Source organism: Alnus glutinosa, chromosome 8 (genome assembly GCF_958979055.1).
Source record: "Alnus glutinosa chromosome 8, dhAlnGlut1.1, whole genome shotgun sequence".
NCBI classification, from domain to species: Eukaryota; Viridiplantae; Streptophyta; class Magnoliopsida; order Fagales; family Betulaceae; genus Alnus; species Alnus glutinosa.
This window is the reverse complement of record NC_084893.1, coordinates 27,655,682-27,670,391: the sequence shown is the minus strand read 5'-3', so window position 1 is coordinate 27,670,391 and position 14,710 is coordinate 27,655,682. Positions and strand designations below refer to the sequence as shown.

Below are 14,710 nucleotides of genomic sequence, written 5' to 3'. Positions count from 1 at the left end.
TAGATGACAACAAGATTGTTACAAAACTAAAAACCATGACTCCTCCTTATACCAGCTTTTGTTGAACATGAAAATACGAAGAATAACAAAGAGGACAACACAAACATTCCAAGACCAGCGGAGCTGACTAATATAGAGATCGAACATGTTTTAACTATCAAAACATGTTCATTGCATTGCAGGTGCCTGCCAGCCTCTTGGCGGATGAGGCGGGTGTGGTGGTTGTGGCCGAGGTGGTCGAGGAGGAAACGGGAAAGGAGGGCGAGGTGGAAACGGCTTAGCATAGCCGCACATCCCATAGAAACAAAAGACGCCAAAGGGGCATCTGTTTCCACATCTGCCGCAGTTGAATGGGCTCAGATTCGTATTACTGCATCGACCACTACAACATTGCCTATTAAATGGACATCTCCACCCACATGAGCCACAGTTGTTAACGTCTGAGCTTACATCTATACAACTGTTTCGACAACACCGCCTTCTAGGCGGAAACACTCCCGGATCGCATAGCCAAGGCTTGTTCCAGCACCCGGGGGCTCGCGGGTCGTCTCTGGAATGATGGTTCATAATTTTCTTGAGCCATGGCGATGATGACGAGCCAGCGGTGAGATTTTGTTGCACCTCTTCAGATATTGAACTTCCTTCCACTATCACAGGTGATGGTAGTGAAAGTAGAAGCGAAATAGCAATTAGAACATCAACAAGCTGCATCATTGTAACTAGATGCACAAGTAGAGGCGGGAAGGGCTTATTGCGATATATAGGTGAGGAGGAATTGTTTTCTCTTTTCATATTATCCGGGGAGGCTTGAGAACGTTCATGTTTTTCTCACTTTAGTATTGAGGATTCATGTTGTGGGTGGTGGAGCTGGTGTGGTATAGCAGCTAATTACGTGATAGGAGGGGTTTTCTTTGCTTTAATTTGTGCATGGAGAACTTTATTGCTTTTAGGTCCATGGTTAAAGCAAAATGTAAACGGTGTGACCACACTATTTTCCAACGTTATTCTATCTTCCCAAGATAGAAGAGTGGGTGATCTAGGTCCTCTTGGTAGATCTCACCTCCATCATCCTTCATGGACCTCTATATCCCATTCTTTAAATTATCATGATCAATAAGATGGAACAATACCACAAATTCAAGCAGAGGAAATGGACTCGAGTACAAATGGAATAGTCAAAATCATCTATTGAGCTCTAGGAACTAGTGGAAATGATCAAAGCTTTAAATTGTCTTAATCCAATAGATTATTTAAGGCTGACAATTTTTTACACGGCCACAAACCCAATGCAAAATTAATGGACTAAGGTTGAGAAGTCTAACTCGTTTAATGAAATGAATCGAATTAAGGTTAACCTAATATAATCTTATACTAATATCTCGACACAATCCGAACACGACACACAACATTTATGACTGACAATTCTTTTACACTACTTGCAAACCCAATATGAACCCGATACAAAATTAATAGGTTGAAGTTGAAAGGTCTAATCCGTTTAATTAAATAGGTCGGGTTAAAATTGACATATATAATCTTATACTCATACTTAACACGACCTGAACCTGACACGCAAACACGAATTGCCACCCCTATATCATGTAATGTAAGAGGTATAGTAAGAGATGGCTCAAGTAAGCAACCATCAGCAAAGATGCAAACAATACTGGACAAGGACATCCTCTTGACTTGCATTGCAAAGCAACCCATAAAATGAGTGCTGAAATCAAATGGTCCAAGAATTTTTCATCATTTTGTTATAAAAGAATCACAACAGAATTAATTGACCAGAATCTTGGGAGGGGATGGAGTGCAGGAAAGCAGCAGTTAACAACCTAAAGAAACTTATAAGCTCTCAGGCTCATAGCCACAACGGTGGAAGGTTCACCAAAGGAGTAACTGAAACCAAGTCATTCAATCAAATCCTACAAGAAATAGAGGATTATTATCTATACCGGTACATAACTCCATTCAAATGCATATGATAAAACAGCACGAACTTGTTCCAAGAGTTGAGAAATCAAAGATTTAAAAAGTTCACATGCCAGAGCTCAAATTCCTGAACTTGATAAGAAAGGTAGGACACAAATCTGTTAGAAACAAAGAATTACTTTAAGAAAAAGGCAAGAGCTCAAACTCCTGAATTTGATAAACCCCACAATAGAGCACTTAATAACAGGTTCCAAATGGAAATATTTGTCAAAATTCAACAACCCATAAAACATCAAAACGTATGTTCTGTAGAGCACCCATCAGATCAAAGACCAATTCCCAATAACTCTAACTAGAACATTACTGCTGCGTTCTAGTAAAAGTCATTATTAATTGTCTTCATCATTCCCACCTTCAAAACGACGCTTAAACTTGGCAATCTGCCCTAAACTCTCAGCCATTTGGCGTTTAGCCCTAAAGTGGTACACTTTACCAACATGGTGTATTTTGGTCATCGAAACGTGCATCAATCTGCCACTCTGAGTCACATAGGATATCCATTGCAACTGAGGGTGCAATCCTTTCCTCATTTCCTGCTAATCTGCAATTGAAAGCGACGCAAGCTTTATACTATTGGAATGTCACATTTAAACCACTTTCTAAGAGAATTTGCAATTCAAAAAGAACAGCTCTCCTCCTCCTCATCAACAACAAAAATATATATAATAAAAATTGCTTTTACAGTTGTAAATGGTTTGATTTACACAATGTAATAAAAGAAACCATTATAATTTTTTACTAAGTAAAGGTGCTTAGCTTCAATCTTTTCCAAAATCTTGTTCATATACCAGTAATACAACTTTACAATTGTGTAAGCTAATACAATTACGAAAAAAATTTCCTCTCTCACGAGTGCTCTCTCCCCTCTGTTGTCGTAGAGTCTCTCTAGGATTTCCCTTACCTCTATGCTGTATTCACCCACTTCCCTTCTCCTCCTTTGTCAACCTTACTTACATCCTCTTCCCCTCCTTCCCCGTTGCCCATGGACATCAACCAGTCTGAAATAGATCAACTTATTTCTCAAACAGAAGCATTAAGCTGGAATGGTAATCCTCCTCTTCTCCACCCAAGACAGCTGCCGAGCCATCTACAATGTAACAATAAGCCCATCTTGGCAGAGATTGATGCAGCCAAGCAGAACCCCCCTTTCCCCTGAGAACCTAGACAGAGAGGCAAGTCTTCAAGGAGCACTCCAGGAGCAACTTCGTAGAGGGAAATTCCATTTCCATGCCTCAATGGTCATTCGACGTAGGCATAACTCTATATCCTTCATAGAACGCCCCTAGGCCAGATGACTTGACTGGGTTGTTCTATGAAAAGTACTGGCCGATTGTTAAATCCAGTGTTATTTCTTTCATCCAATCTTTTTTTAGAAGGGGTCATATGCTGAGAGAAGTTAATCATACCCACATACCCCTCATTCCCAAAATAGATAACCCTTACAGAGTCTATCAGTTTAGGCCTATTAGTCTCACTAATTTCAACTATTAACTGATTTCCAAGATTCTTGCTAACAGACCCCTCCTCTATAAAATCATCTCCTTAAACCAATCTGTTTCCTTCAAGGATCCATTCATGACAACTCTATTCTTGCCCATGAAATTTTTCATATCATGAAACAAAAGAAAGGTAATGGTGGGTTGATGGGTCTTAAACTTGATGTGACCAAAGCCTTCAATCAGATGGAATGGTCATTTATTCTTAAGATTTTTTCTCTGCTTGCTTTCCACCAAACCTGGATCAATTGGATCCACCAATGCCTCTTTACAGTCCCCTATTCAATTCTGTTGGATGGTTCCCCCTTTGGTAAGTTTTGCCCCCGCCAGGGTCTTATGCAAGGGGACCCTCTTTCCCCTTTTCTCTTTATCCTGGACCCCGAAGTCCTCTCTAGGCTCATTCTTGAACAAGAATCCTTGGCACTATCCATGGTATTAAAATCAGCAGACAAATAAGGGCAATACCATTTCCCATCTCCTCTGATATCATGCTCTTTGCTACAGCTAACTCATCAGAAGCCTCTACTCTCTTAAACTGCCTCAACTTATATTCCTCTTGGTCTAGTCAATCTAACAACCCTTTCAAATCTACTATCTCATTTAGCAAAAACACCAAACCTGAATCCATCTCTTCTATCCAGGCTATCCTTAACCTCAGGCAGATCTCTCCAAATGCAAAATACATAGGCCTTCCCCTTTTCATCCAGAAAAACAAAAAAGTAGCCTTTGAGGACTTCATATCTAAAATTCTCCAAAAAATTACTAGCTGGAAAGCAAAACTCCTTTCCCAAGCAGCTAAAACCACCCTCATTAAGTCTGTTGACTATTCCATCCCCAGCTTTTCCATGTACATTATCGTCTTACCTAAATCCCTTTGTCGTGGTATTGATGCCTCCATCAGGAAATTCTGGTGGGGCTTCAACCCTTCCAAGAGGCACAATCTAACCCTTCTAGCCTGGAACAAAATTTGCTCCCCAAAATCTGTTGGAGATTTAGGCATCTGTACCATGGAATACCAAAATTTCTCTCCAATCTAAGCTTGGTTGGAAAATCCTCAATCAAGATCATCTTCTTTGGGTTAAAGCTTTAAGTACCAAGTACTTCAGATCAGGCAATTTTCTGGAAGTTCCCATCATCCCTAACTACTCTTGGCTTTGGAAAGGGATGCTTACAAATCGCCAATTGTTGAGAAAGGAGCTTGTTGGGCTATCTCAAATGGGCATAACCTGAATATTTAGTCTTCTCCTTGGATTCCCACTTTGCCATCTTTTACCTAGCCCAAACCCTTCCCTATCTTCCCTTCCCTGCCTAATGATTTCTGTTCTCATTAACCAGAATGACAGAACTTGGAAGTCCAATATCCTCTCTGATATCTTTGACCCTTCTTCTGTCCAACACATCAATAAAATATATTTAGCTAATACCCCCATACCCCCTCCCCTGACAAATGAATATAGACCCCTTCTCCCTCCGAAATTTTCTTTGTCAAATCTGCCCATGACCTACTCAGTAGTCACCCTGATCAGACGGGCTGGAGTCAACCCCCCTATTAGGAAGTGGCTTGCAACCACTCCTAAACCAGGGTGGCTGGGAGACGACCTAGCCATGGCTTGGTCATGCCACCCCTGGCCACCATCCATCCAGCCCAACCATATTTCTTTTCTTCCTCTTTTGCCCTTTTAAAATTTTTTTATGTGGAAGGCATAATTGTACTCTTTTTTTTTATAAGTAATAAACTTGTCTTATTAAATGCGTTAGGCGCCCCTAAGTACACTAGAAGTATACAAGGAAAAGCACATAACTAGAAAGCAAAAAAGAAACAGCCCAAAAAAAGAAAGAAACCCAACAAACCCACAAAACCAACAGCCCTTAAACCCGAACCCTCAAAAAGCACACCCTACTACAACACGAGAGCCCTACTACAACACGTGAGGAAAAGCAAAATTGTATTTTCCCAGGCATTTCTACTATCTATTTGACGAAAAGGCTGATGGAGGTCTCAAATTTAAACTAAGCCCAAACTTAGGTCTCGAAACTATCAAATTGAAAACTCAAGTCCTAAAATCAAAATGGCTAAAAGCACGTGAGGGTCTTGACCTAATTTCCCTTGACTCAACCCATATCTGAAAAAATGATTCTATAAATTTGGGAAATATGCTCGAGGGCATCAGAGAGGACAGTCAAATAAAGGTAGACTGCACAGCTCGGCATTTTATCGAACACTTGTTAGCTATTTCATTTCGGGTAATTTGCCACAGATTTTGGAAGCGCTTTCGGCTCATACTGAAACCACAGTTTATCCCACAACAAAAGTTCCGACTAAAAAAATACTATTAGTACCCTTTTCAGGTTCTGAACCTAAATTCCTAGTAATTTTCCCACTTAACCTTTCATTCTTTGCTTCTTCTCCGAAAACATCAGGGAAAGGAAGGGAAAAAAAGAAAAGAAAAAAAATTATCCCTCGTACATTTCAGAACCAAACAGAACATAAAGTGTACAGGAAATTGGAAATCCAACAACCCCATGTAAATATTCGCGACTATTGTGGTAAAATACATAGAGATATTCATACAGACATACATATTTGTGTTTTATTGTGAAATAGAAAGAATGGAAGACATGGAAATAGAGGAATCGGAAGCTAAGGGCGTGGAGAGTGGAAGAGACACTTACAGTGAGTCAGTGGTCGAAGCGAAAGGCGAAGGAAGGGGAGAACGTTCACTTTGCTGGACGGAGACAACGGCGTGTAGTGATGATGAGCATTGGGCTCCTGATGGTTTTGGGTTTTGGTAATCCATATGTTGTTGGCCCAGCCAAACGTTACAGAAAATTGTGGGGGGCCAGGAAAAAAGGTGTCATGTAATTTAGAATTCTATGTTTTTAAATTAAATTGTTGAGATTTTATTATATTAAAATACATTACTTTTTGCATACTTATATTTTATTATATAAGTGTTTATCACATTTTAAGGTATTTTAAAAATAATAAACGGTAAAGTGGCCAAATATTAACTATTTAAATTAAAAATAATAGTTAAGATTGAGAAATTCTACATGGTAGAACATTAGGAATTGTAAAAATTCTTGATCCCCATATATTAAATGGAAAAAAAAAATAAAAATAAAAAAAGTTAAAGAAAGAAAGATAGAAAAGAAAAGTTGGAGCATGTTGGTCAATTAAAATGTCTTTTTCCTCTCTTTTTTTTAATGTTTCATTTCCCAGCCTTTTTCCAATTTTCAACGTTATTTTCAAAACAAAAACATTAACAAACAATTCAAACACAAAATCATAATGTGATTATCGTCCAATTAATTTCAACTAATGTTGAGTAGTGCCAGAAGTCCCTCTTATGTCCCTCTAATAATAATGTGACTTTTAAAATCATCATTAGATTTGTGATTGATCACTATTGAATTTTGATCAAATTGTAATTTTAAAAGACACTCATTATTGGAGGGACACAAGACAAACTTCTAGAATTACTCACTAGTGTGTCTTCTACTGTGGGTTTAAAATCACTGTCCTTTCTTTGGTTTTTAGTTCAAATCTATTGTGTTACTATTTTAAGGGTTGAGATTTAATTAAATTAATATTCAATAATTTTAGAGTTTTTAGATCAATGAGTAAACCCTAAAGGCATGATTGGGTAACAATTGTTTTTCGATTATATTTTATTATTATTTAAAAACATGTTTGGGTTTTTTTTTAATTAAAATTATACTTAAGTTTTATCTAAATTTTTTCTAATTTTTTCTCAAGTTCTTTAAACCATTCAAACATAATTTTAAAAAGTAAATGTTCTCTGTATTCACAATTTTAAATATAATATAATAACAATTTAAAAAAAAAAAAATACACACCCAATCGAAAACGAGCTCTTAACAATTGGTTTAACAGAATAAGCACCCCACACATTTAACTGAATTAAAATGTCGTAATATTCGCAAGAGCAAACAAATTTCAAAGACTAATAGTCTAAAATGTGTGGTTAAAAGCCATATAATTCTTAATGCCGGCACCATGCGGAAAGAGTCAAAAGATTCCCCATTTCCCCCACTGGGAAATTTCGCTGATGTGTAATCTATAGATGTCATTATAATTTATAATGTTTTTTTTTTTGTTTTTTGAGTCAATGTCAAAAGTGTCAAAAAAAAAAAAAAGATGTCTTAAATTGACTGAGATAGACTTAAAAGGCCGATATATATCATGAAATAAACTTGGAAATACAAATTACTAGTGAGCTATAAACTCGTATATGATTCTCCCCATTAAACGACAAAGACGCATACGCCCCTCCACCACCTTTGGTCCTTCTCCGATCCCTGTTCCACCCTCCGCCACTCTCCTCTTCTGCGTGTGTATCCCACCTTAGGGGCGGAGCTAAATTTGGCCTGGATCCTCTAAATTACCATGTTTTTTTAAAAATAAATTTTTACCCTTAAATTTTTTATTTTTTAATTTTGCTCCTAATTTTTTATTTTTTTCAATTTTAATCCCCAAATGTCAAATGTTAGCTCCACCCCCTGCCCCACATGATGTCGCATCACGCGTGGGCTATACGGGTCGTCGCCCCTTTTGGTTTCCAACGGCAAATATGTGCCTACTCTGCTCCTCTTTTTCTTCTTCTTTTTCTTTTTTTAAGTACAACAGTAACCGATTACAACAAAAAAGAAAAAACACGAAAAAAAAAAACGGCCACTTCTTGCTGCACTTCAATATCATTCCCAGTTTTTTAGCTTTATTCGTGCACTGTATGTTTGTACTGAGTTCAATGTAAGGGTGCGCCACCCCCCTCTTGTATTTTATTTTTCTGTTTTAATGTAATCTCACATTAAAAAAGAAAAATGGATTGTAGGAGTTCAACACTTCATTTCACATTATTTACAGAAAGGAAGCCACCAGAGTTATGAAGTTGTTGGTCATGAAAAATGCTACACATGAGGTAGAGATTCTAGAAGTGCAACGTTGTCCGCATAGAAGATAACCCTCAGTGTCTGATCATTCCGGCAGGATGATCTTGTGCAAGTCTTATCGCATGGGTGTCATTGGTGACAAAGCCAAACTACCTTATCTTGTTCTTCGAAGCTTGAAAGAAAAACAAAATATGCAAGGGAATTAATCTGGTATAACGTTGTTTTCCCATCTCAGTCTCTTGTTTAAGTGTAGAAGAAAAAACCAGACACGCATGGTCCACCATTACATTCTACAATCTAGAATATCAAAATCTCCATAATCGTCAAATAAAGCCTAGATCACTATCCATTCTTATCACACTATCACTCTCAATGCTATTTCGCATGTAGATACAAACTGCCCCAAAGTGAACAGAATAGACTAAAAATAAGCCTGGAGAATTTCAGCTTTCTCCCCTCGGACTCAATTAGCAAACAGGAAACACAGAAAGTAACAAATAAACTGTAAGCACCTCCAAATACATACAAATTCAACATTCATTAGTACAATTCAACAAACAATAACATAGTATCTTACAGAACCCACAAAACAAATCTGAATGGTACAGAGCCAATTTGCAGAAAACATAAACACAAAGGGTGCTACAACAATGCAAACCCAGTTTATTTATTTAGGCAACTGCTAGCATCTGTTCATTAAGGTAGAGATACAAACTTAAAAAGCAAACACCGATGACCTGGTCATCGTTGCCTAATTCTTAATGCAGAACTAGGCATTCTTTTGTCCCAGCAACCATGGTGGGGTGGATGGCATCCAGCTCCTCAAGAGAGCTCTGAGTAACATTTCCATTCCCATTGTCAACAGAAGCAATGGCTTCAAAAATTAGAGCATTCACTTCTTGGAACCTCTCTTCAGAGAGGGAGACCTCTGCAAGGAGCCTCCAAGCATTTTCCTCAGATGCCTCTTCATAGTCCTTCTTCCTCTTTAGCACCATGTGCCCACTAATCTCCCACACAGCTGGGTTCACTTGGGTGTCCAGAAGCTCAGCATTCACTTCCCCAAGAGCTTGTTTCTCAGCATAACACTGTTCATCAGATGGGACGAAAAAATTAGGGTAACTGATGATAATCAACAATGTTAGCAAAACAGCTAGCATATATCTTATAGAATACTGTCACGTAAAATATATACATTTCAAAATAAATTACCTGTGGGAAAAGGAAGATTCGCCTTCCACAATCAGCAATGAGGACATTGTAAGGTATGTTGTTATCTTGAAGGCAAATGCAGGCATCTGAAACAGTGTTTGATAAATCTTCAATAGTATTTCCGCCTTCAAAGACAAGACCTCTGACTGGATAATTCAACAGCTTAGAGATCTTCACCCCACCATCCAAGGTGGTCATCTTCTTGGTGGGAGCCTTCTCAATAGGAAAGGGCACAGCCAAGTAGTACGCCTGTCCAACGGAATTTATTAATTTGCCTTTTCATCACCAACTGATAGCTAATAATAAGAGAAATAATGATCCAAATATATATTGAAGTGTTGTTAGCAAGTTTCATCAGTAGAAACCTGGAAGTGAAGGTGGTTGATGGTGGCAAATGCACCCAAGCTGTTGTAACCCAACCTGAAGTATGGGTTCTCAGCTTCTGCCGCCATGTAAAGGGCAAGCAAGAGGCTGTCACGGTCAATCCTTTGTGGCAGGCACTCAAGAATGCGAGGGATCAGAAGCACATGCCCATATTCAATTGGACTAACCTGTTAAATTGCATGTAACACACATCATGTTATCTTTCTTACTAAATGCTTGCTCAGGCAACTAAGAACAAAAAGCTGAACAAAAAGAAAGTAACATACATTGATGGCAACAACACTTGGAGAATTCTCAACATCAATGGGAGCATTTGGGAAGAACTGGACTTCACCATCTTCGCTTGGTTCAAACTGGAAGAGTACCTCTTCTTGCCCAACTTTAGTGAAGTTGAATTTGTTCCCATCAAAGGGCTGGAGGACCTTATCAACACGGAACTCAGTTGGCCTCTTCTTAAGATGGCGGCCCTCATTCAGCTGGGCAATGAAACCATTCGCACCCGGGATCACCTACACCAAGAACATAACCAAAAATTGGAATAAACCCCAATTCCCTGTTGACTAAATTTTCAGCTCCTTATGAAAAAAGTCGCACGTAAACAACGAAGGAAAACAAAAAGATAAAGCAAACTGAGATGAGACCTTGGTTTCACAGGCAGTGACATCATAGCGAAACAGACCTCTCTGCATGCGATCCTCCCACTAACATAAGAATGGAAACAACTTTAACTCACACTTGGTTATCAATTCATGCTTGGTTAATACAACTACGTTTTAAATAAATAAATTTAAAATTATAAAATTAAAAAATTAAAAACATAATTTTTAGTTCATTTTTCCTAAGCTGCTTTGGAAAAATTTACCTCCCCAAGAAGCAGAGAATCCAGAAAGGCTACGGGCGGCTCACTGCTCTCATGTCCGGTCAACTCCTTGTCACAAACAGTCTTGTTCAGCGGCTTAAAAGCATATAAAGGGAGCTTTGCCCCTGTTCAAATCCCAAATATCCAAAAACCGAGTTACAATCAAAGCCCCATACCGAAACAAAAGGCCCAAAAATAAACCCAGAATTCACATACGCATTTCACATAATACCCACAAACAGATCAGCTCAAAACCAATGGAAAAACAAAAAATGAATTTCACATGCGAAAGCATTACAACAAATACCTTGAATGCAACACTTGTTGAGACAATTGCGACCACAGCCCCCTTCACGGCGAGCAGCCTCTTCCGGCTCCTCCTTCTGGTAATTCGAAACAACGGTGGGAACCCTCTTGATCCTCAACATATTGCTCTCTCTTTCTCAGAAAATTAATCAATCACCACACACACCCAACAACAACAGCAAACAGGAACAACGACAACAACAACAACAAACCCTGCTTAACCGAGATCTAATCGCTCTTAACAAATAAAAAACCTTAGGCTAGCCTTTAAAGCGTAAAAAATAGACCTAAAACTAATACAAGAAAGCAGAGGAACCACCACCAGCGAGGAAGAGGAGGTCGGAAGGGCTGCCGCCTTCGGAAGGCAACGCGCCACGCCCGCCGTGCGGCGAAGGGTTGCTCTCGATCACACAACCCTTGCGTCGTACTGCCCGGACATGAACGAGAGGCCGAGAAACTCTGGGTATAGCCGTGATGTCTACAACGCGTCGATCCTGGGTTTTACCCCCTGCGCGCAAACCTAAATCCCAACCTTTCCTTTTTCTTATCTTCTCTCTGCAAACGGCACAACAATCAGAGCGATCTATTATCCTTTCCAATATAGCTGGAGGAGAGGATTAAGGGTGTTTGGGGGCGAAAATTGGAGAAATGGGGGTTGTTGTTATATAGATAAGAGGCGTGGTGGTTGTGGCTGTGGTTTTGCCGTGGCATGTGTGTGTGTGTGTGTTTAACTGCTTCTGGCCTTACTGGCCTTGTGGCTACACTCTGTATCAGACGCAATTCAATTATTAAGAGAGAGACAGACACACACACAGAGAGAGAGAGAGAGAGAGAGAGAGAGAGAGAGTTTCCAAAAATCATGCGGTGGAGACCTCTCGTGCCCCCCCATTTGGGGTCTTTCGCCGGAGAGGGACCATTCAGTCGTACCGATGGGCAAAATACAAGGACTAAGGTTTTTTTTTTTTTTTTTTAGTCTCTTTTTCTTTTGCTTTTCTTTGATTGGGTTTATAAATTATAAATCCTTCAAATTTTTTAAACATCCTATATTTTTTTTTTAATAAAAAAAAAGTCTATTAGGCAGACTACTAAGTCTTTGCCCAATTACTGAAGAAAGGTTGCCCTTAACTAACGCGATTATTAGTTATTTTGGGTTAATTACTTTTTTAATCCTTGCGACGGAAATGGACTGCAATACATTTTACGCAGATGCGTCTAAAGATAGATGTGACCATCATAGTGTTAATGATCGTTGGGAATAAAAAATAATTTTAGAGAGTCGTTACACATTTAATTTTTGCTTTTTTTTTTTTGTTTTGTTTTCTTTCTTTCTCAAATTTATCGTTGAATATGTAAAACTCACATGTAGATCTTACAAATTTAACGATTGATTTATAAATTATTTCTTGTATGAAAATTATTAAAATATAAAAATAAAATATTTTTCTAATTGTTATAGGGATTTGCACAAATCAAGTCATTTGTGGCTTTTTAATAAGACAATAACACATAGCCTAAAACAACATAATGGAAAAAAGTAAATGGTCAGCCTTCAAAGATATCGGTTAGTTTTAATTTCTTATTACATCATAATTCTTAGAGAGTTGTGGAAAAGAAATTTGAATATTATTATTATTATTATTTGGACGCCCACCAACTAATTGGGTCAACAGCTACTTTTCGGTGAAATCCCACCGGTATATCCCATTCTTCAAACTCAAATGCACAACTCCAAAAAGGTGTGTTATTTTAATTTAAGATCACCATCCAACACTAACTTGGTTTTAAAATATGATCCCCTAGATGTGGAGTAATTCATTGTATCACTGTTTTGAGTTTTATTCTCATAAAATATTAATAATATCCTTTTTAAATCTAATATTGTATTTGCACGAGAGATTTTGAGATATAACTTTACTTACCGTTGTAATTTAAAAATAAACTCTCTTTATTTTAATTAAAAAATCACATTTTTTTTATTTAAACTATTCACTTTCATAAAGTACTTACATTAAATAATTCTAAACGTCATACTCATATCTTATTTGTGTCCCTTTAAAATTGACGTGACTTTTAAAATCACAATTTAATCAAAATTCAATTATGATTTTAAGTTTTTGAATGATACGAAAGTGACATGAGTATAATTTCTAACATTATTTTACTTACAACTCAATCTCTATTTTAGCTATTCACTTTTATTATTCTATTAAAACATTTTTTATTTTTTCAAAACACATACATTTTAAAGTCATATGAATGTCTTTATTTAAAGGCTTACATGTGGACAAATATTAATTATTCATATCTTCTATCCGCACATGCAGATGCGGATAATAAAAATCACTATCTGCATGTGTGAATGCAAATAGTGATTTTAAAGTATGTGGATACGGTTCATATATATATATATTCAGCGCAACAACGCCATCAACATCCACTTATGAAAAAATTATTATATTTAGAGAATAAAAAAAAAAAAAAAACATAAGGTTATTTTTTGTAAGCATTGATTACTATAAATATTTTAAAGTCGTATCTATTATCCTTTTTTTTTTCTTGGTTCTACATATTTTCGAATCTGTCAAAATTCTTTTTAAAAGCTTTTAAAATAAGCCCATTACCCATTGCGGATAGTGGGTGGATAAACAAAAATGACGCAAAAACAAATATTTAAATGTGATATTCGCGTTTTAGAGATACGAGTGCGGATATTACAAATAATCATATCTTCATTCGCATGTACACCTCCAAATCTTATTATGATTTTTTTTTTTTTTTTTTATATACGTGAGCTTACCAAATTTGATAAATACTGTAGCCATTAACAAATTTGTAAGCTAAAATAATTAGTCAAATGTAACTAGATTTTTGTCTAAATTTATATTTGGACTTGCCAAAACAACATTTAGCTATCGAGGTGTGAATGTAAATGCAACGGTCCACCTTAGGAAATTTCGTTGGGAGAAGATGACCAAAAAATTCTCGCAAGGGGTCAGCCTTTGGCCAAGTCCCTACAATCCTCACCGTTGGTGAGGCTTGGCTAGGAACTTTCTCGTGATGTGTGAACTAAATCAACCTGTCTCATGGGGACTTTCGCGGAATTGTTTTAGTCCTGCGAACGAACACGTGGGTTGTACACATGCGACGTGGACGGTACCTGTCCACTCCACAATTTCTTTGCCATCATTGTCGATTGTACATTTGTACAAACAGCGATTGGCATGGACAAATCAGCCGGTCATGTCCGTTACTTTTTATTAAAAATAAATTTTTTAATAAAAAAGTAATTTCTAATATTATATTGAAAGTTATTTTTTTATTAAAAATTGCTGCTGAAAGACGGTAAAACGTTTCTCAAATATCGTTTCTCCATTTGTACTAGACTACTTGGCTTGCACCCACAACCTTTCAATTTCATGTTTTTATCATCTTGCAACATAATACTTTCTTACTTTTTTTAAAAAAATTTCTTATTTTCTTTTTAATTTTTTAATTTCTTTATATATATATATATATATATATATATATATATATATATATATATATATAT

General features: G+C 37.2%; 3 protein-coding genes across 3 annotated transcripts; all 3 read right to left on the bottom strand.

Annotated features, from left to right (window-relative positions):
• Nucleotides 1-168: 168 nt before the first annotated feature.
• Nucleotides 169-714, bottom strand: LOC133876326 (stigma-specific STIG1-like protein 4). The gene has a single exon (XM_062314599.1). It carries the CDS (start codon nt 712-714, stop codon nt 169-171), a length of 546 nt encoding a protein of 181 aa, XP_062170583.1.
• Nucleotides 715-2,144: 1,430 nt separating this feature from the next.
• Nucleotides 2,145-6,317, bottom strand: LOC133875183 (uncharacterized). The gene is made up of 2 exons (XM_062313218.1): nt 6,162-6,317; nt 2,145-2,533 (listed from the first exon to the last, which is right to left on the bottom strand). The coding sequence occupies exon 2, from the start codon at nt 2,520-2,522 to the stop codon at nt 2,322-2,324; it is 201 nt and encodes a 66-aa protein (XP_062169202.1). The 5' UTR covers nt 2,523-2,533; nt 6,162-6,317; the 3' UTR covers nt 2,145-2,321.
• Nucleotides 6,318-8,921: 2,604 nt separating this feature from the next.
• Nucleotides 8,922-12,033, bottom strand: LOC133875177 (GDP-L-galactose phosphorylase 1-like). The gene is made up of 7 exons (XM_062313209.1): nt 11,162-12,033; nt 10,858-10,979; nt 10,637-10,696; nt 10,262-10,504; nt 9,977-10,162; nt 9,612-9,860; nt 8,922-9,487 (listed from the first exon to the last, which is right to left on the bottom strand). Exons 1-7 carry the CDS (start codon nt 11,280-11,282, stop codon nt 9,161-9,163), a joined length of 1,308 nt encoding a protein of 435 aa, XP_062169193.1. The 5' UTR covers nt 11,283-12,033; the 3' UTR covers nt 8,922-9,160.
• Between the last annotated feature and the right edge of the window lie 2,677 nt (nt 12,034-14,710).

Bases quoted from the DNA above. Each gene is read 5' to 3' on its own strand.
- LOC133875183 (XM_062313218.1), bottom strand. From the start codon at position 2,522: ATGAGGAAAGGATTGCACCCTCAGTTGCAATGGATATCCTATGTGACT.
- LOC133876326 (XM_062314599.1), bottom strand. From the start codon at position 714: ATGATGCAGCTTGTTGATGTTCTAATTGCTATTTCGCTTCTACTTTCA.
- LOC133875177 (XM_062313209.1), bottom strand. From the start codon at position 11,282: ATGTTGAGGATCAAGAGGGTTCCCACCGTTGTTTCGAATTACCAGAAG. The intron at 10,697-10,857 runs GTAAATTTTTCC...TTCTTATGTTAG, and splicing joins ATTCTCTGCTTCTTGGGGAG to TGGGAGGATCGCATGCAGAG. The intron at 9,488-9,611 runs GTAATTTATTTT...TCTGATGAACAG, and splicing joins GAATCTTCCTTTTCCCACAG to TGTTATGCTGAGAAACAAGC.